Source organism: Varroa jacobsoni, unplaced genomic scaffold, assembly GCF_002532875.2.
Source record: "Varroa jacobsoni isolate VJ856 unplaced genomic scaffold, vjacob_1.0 scaffold_62, whole genome shotgun sequence".
NCBI classification, from domain to species: domain Eukaryota; kingdom Metazoa; phylum Arthropoda; class Arachnida; order Mesostigmata; family Varroidae; genus Varroa; species Varroa jacobsoni.
In genome coordinates this window covers 10567-14810 of record NW_019212964.1, presented here as the reverse complement: position 1 = coordinate 14810, position 4244 = coordinate 10567, and the positions used below count along the sequence as shown (strand labels likewise).

Genomic DNA, 4244 nt, shown 5'->3' with positions numbered 1-4244 from the left:
ATATATATATATATATATATATATATATAATGACAACAGGCCTAGTTGGATAAGCGTTATATACTTGAAAAACGTTCATGAAGAAGATATCAGTTTGACTTCAAACAATTTGCTACGAAAATTGGTGGGCGACCGTCATCTACTACAGAGATTGAAATCAAATAAATCCACTGGTAATAAACGTTTTTATCTGATATTGCCAACCCCATTAGAGTAAATGCTTGCTAAAGACGCCTTAACGTCCAGGTCTGTTTCGAAGCTTACCCTCTCGTTGAATTATCAAGCGCTAGTAATTCTTTTGTTGATACTAGCAATTAAAAAAATTATTAATTCTGTTAAAAAATAAACGTATCAAAACTGCATTCTTTAACCCTCCTCAGGCTGTACTCGGCATTCTCATGGTGGTATGCGCAGATATCGGCCAGCTGATCGATTTTTTCGGATTTGCAGCGTGGATGTTTTATGGAATCGCCACCTTTACTGTGATCAGTATGCGTTTCACGAAGAAAGACGACCCACGCCCATACAAAGTACGTGTTCTCTAAAGAAAACCTTTGTCCTTATATAGAAACTTCGAAGTTATCGGTGCGACCAATTTGTGGACAGCTGATCCGAAGGTCTGTCCTTTAACGCGAACGTTCAGAACATTTCTTTGTTAATAAACTTCTCCCGCTTTAGCCGTAGCGAGTTCGTCTAGGACACAAAATACTTTTCCACACAGATGTTTTCCATGACACCGTGGACAATTTGCCAACGGCTCGCCGTTAGTTTCATCATTAGTATATAAGTCAAGTGGGATGCAAGGGTGAAGACCACGTAAAGCTTTTTCTTTCGATTTAGCGATTATTACTGTCGTTGTCAACACTGGCGCTGTTATTTTTGTGGCTGTTTATAGGTACCAATCTGTATTCCGGTGCTAGTGTGCATAGTCGCAGTTTACCTCGTAGTGGCCCCAATCGTGATGAATCCTCAGATGGAATATGTGTACGCAAGCGTATTTATCCTATCAGGCATCCTGTTCTATGTGCCATTCGTGCACTTCAAATGTCGACCAGCCATCGCTGGTGAGTTATCGTTCAACAAGTTATAGCATAACTGAAGGCTATATTGTCTGACATTGAATCAATGAAAATAGACAGCGTTCACTGAATGAAAAGTGTCGTATGGTGTCGAGCTTCAGTAAAAGTAAACGCGCTCACATGGTAGCAGACTTTTTAAAAGCAGCCCGAACAAAAAAAAAACACGTTCAGGAAAATTATTTTTATATAAACCTTGTCTCGCTAGGGCTTGCAAGGTGCTTATAAAAAGCTCCATCGAAAATGGCTTAACGTCTCGAGAAAAGTGAGTTGAGCGGATTCTGCTTTCCCTTCCCTTTCGAACTGTCCGGGACCAAAAGCAAAACCTCAACGAGAATGTTTTTTTGACTAGCTTGAACATGTTCATAATATAACTTTTCTGTTTTTGCAGCACACTTCACGAAGTTTGGCCAGATTATTCTAAACGTTGTGCCAACAATTAGCCCAGAAGAGGAAGGGAAACTCATCACTGAAACGAGTAACTTGTAATTGAGTTAGTAATTAACTGTATAATCATCAGATAAAGCACAAGGCGATCATCTATTGATCAGTTACAAAGGATGATTATCATTGTTATACAGTGATAATAGAAAAATATTAGCTAAGGGAACAAACTTGTTCCCATAGTTATGGTTCACTTCGCAAAAAAGGAAAAGCACCTGATAGAATGTGGTAAGCTTATTAGTTTGATGATGATCGAAGGATGAACTTAGAGTCCGATTGTTAAGTTGTTTATGATCGATGATTTCATGACATGTACATTAAGTATGTTACTTCCGCGAAGAAACACGACGCAAATACAGCGAATCGAGCTGTTTTTGCCTGTAAGATAATCTGTACGGTAAAGATTGCCGAAACAAACACACTTATAATCACCAGGATCTGTTCAGAGAACACAAGCGGGATTGTGACGTTTAGCAACGATGAACTATGTAGATCAGATCCTACAAATCTAATATCAATCGTGACTTTGGAGGGCCGAAGGCGGAGATAGCGCCCTAGGAACTGAACCGCAATAAATATCAAATAAAAAAAACACTTAGATTGACCTTTAATTGACACGTGGTTTTTGTAATAGCCAGTGGTATGTTGTGTTGAACCGTTAGGTAAAAATATCGGATAGGGTTTTAGCACGATATGCAGTAAACGAAATTATCGTAGATTTTTTCGCAGGCGTTAATCAACCCAAGTAAGTCTGGCCTAAATGTTTTTCTCCACGATACGGCCACACTCGATTGGAGATTTGCTACCCTTCCGCAATCTTTATTGACTAATGCTTATCATTTCCTATTAATCAAAGTTGCAGTGTAAATTATATGACTGAATCAAAGACGACCTGTGCTTCCTAGTTGTGGGCATGTAGTCGAAAATTTCAATAGGCAGTTGTTTTTTCTTATTCAAGAACATCAAAGATTCCTCCAGCGGTGGGGTGTCTTTGGCCTGGCTGGATTATTAAAATCCAGCCGCACAATAAAATATATCATGTGATTAAGTCATTTAGTGCTAACTTTCGTTTCGTATGAGAGGCTTAGGATGAACCCACACACAGTTAAACTTCCTGATTAACTTCAGAATGTCTACTCGTAAAGCGAAAACACTTACATTGTGTGCTAAATATCATCGTCTCGATTCGGCAAAAAAAAGAAAACGGCACTGTTTGCGACTTTGCTCTCGGAAAATGCTAAAACGGCAAAAATCATATCAACGGTGGTTGTTAGCTCGGCAAAGAGTGTATCACAGTTATCGAAATCGAGTGAACTATAAAGTAACAATGGCACCTTCGTTTACGAAAAGCGATTCATGGTGCGTAGATTCAGTGCGTAAGTTGTCCTTAATGTACTACAACAAAAATTACAGGCCATATAATAAGCGTGCACATTCTTGTATTCGATCCACGAAGTCATCAACAAGTGTACGCATGTACATACAACGGTGTGCGGTAAAAAATAAATTGGCCTGAGTATATACTGAACATGGCAGATTAATCTGTCACAACGCTTCAAAGGGTCGTAGGAAAAAGCCTAGCTGGCTAAATGAATGAGATAGCGCGTCCTATTGTTGACTGCGTTTTGGAGCAGCGTTCCCGGTGCTGATGACGATATCTTTCAAATAAGTACGTTGTCGTTCCTTAGAATATGATAAATAAACAGCCATAAGTTAGTACGCTGCATACATTTCATTCTCCGCCTATTTCTAACTGCGGTTACGGCAACGATAATATGTATCAACTAACATTATAGTTGATATCACAGCGGAGGACAAGCGGACTACTCGTCTACATCAGGACAACTTACTTATTATTAGAGCTAACTTTAGAGTATAATACTATAATATATGATACAGGCAAGAAACCAAATAACTATTTATACACTGACATTACATATATACACTTATTCAATGATATACACACGAACTACAACGGATAGTTTTCCGTTGTTCTGTGGACGATGAATGCAAACGGTATTTCATCGCGTGAAATTGGGGGTGCGTCAAGGACCTCTAGGTGATATTATTAGGGTTATGAAACCATATATATATATAATTGTAGTGGGTACCACGGTAGACTACTGACGCTCTCCTATTTATAGTAATGTCAGCGTTATAAAAACATAGTAAAGGACATAAAGCCATTTCGCGATAAGCAAAAGGATCCCTTGTTTAAGTTGTTACGCCATTGCTCCCTGTGTCTCACTGAATACGCACGCACAGAACTAAAAATGGCGTAGAAAGACCATTACCACCTTGTTGGCTCTATAACATAAGAAGATCTGCTTTTTATTTAGATTGTATAGGATATGTGTGTGTGTGTGTGTGTGTGTGGGCGTGAACGGGTTGTCTTTTGCGTTTGCGTTTATAAAAATATCAATTGAACTCTGTTTAATATTTTAAATAAATCTAATTTACGATATTTGGTTGCAGAGACATAATCGGCGCACGCTGCCACAGTGCTGTATATCAATTCTATGGTACATTTTGTAGATTTTTGTTGTTTCAAACCATTGTAGCCCACTGATGGCGTGCGACGTGTTCGAGACATAGACAAGAACTCAAACTTTTCCTGCACTTTGATGCGTTTCCACTTGTTGTTGATGTAGGCAACCATTCAAGCATGGTAGTTTGTGCTTGTTTATGTCGTGCTTAAGTCTTCATATATAACGCTACGAACGA

General features: G+C 38.9%; 1 protein-coding gene across 7 annotated transcripts in view; it reads left to right on the top strand.

Moving 5' to 3' along the window:
- Positions 1 to 2131, top strand: part of LOC111261501 (b(0,+)-type amino acid transporter 1) — an 18941-nt gene extending 16810 nt beyond the window's left edge. For all 7 annotated transcript variants that reach the window (XM_022835064.2, XM_086968734.1, XM_022835074.2 and 4 more), the window contains 3 exons: positions 381 to 530; positions 896 to 1064; positions 1468 to 2131. In XM_022835064.2, the coding sequence (XP_022690799.1) occupies positions 381 to 530; positions 896 to 1064; positions 1468 to 1565 (417 nt within the window). In that variant the 3' untranslated portion in view covers positions 1566 to 2131. The remainder of the gene's footprint in view (positions 1 to 380; positions 531 to 895; positions 1065 to 1467) is intronic.
- The last annotated feature ends 2113 nt before the right edge of the window (positions 2132 to 4244 follow it).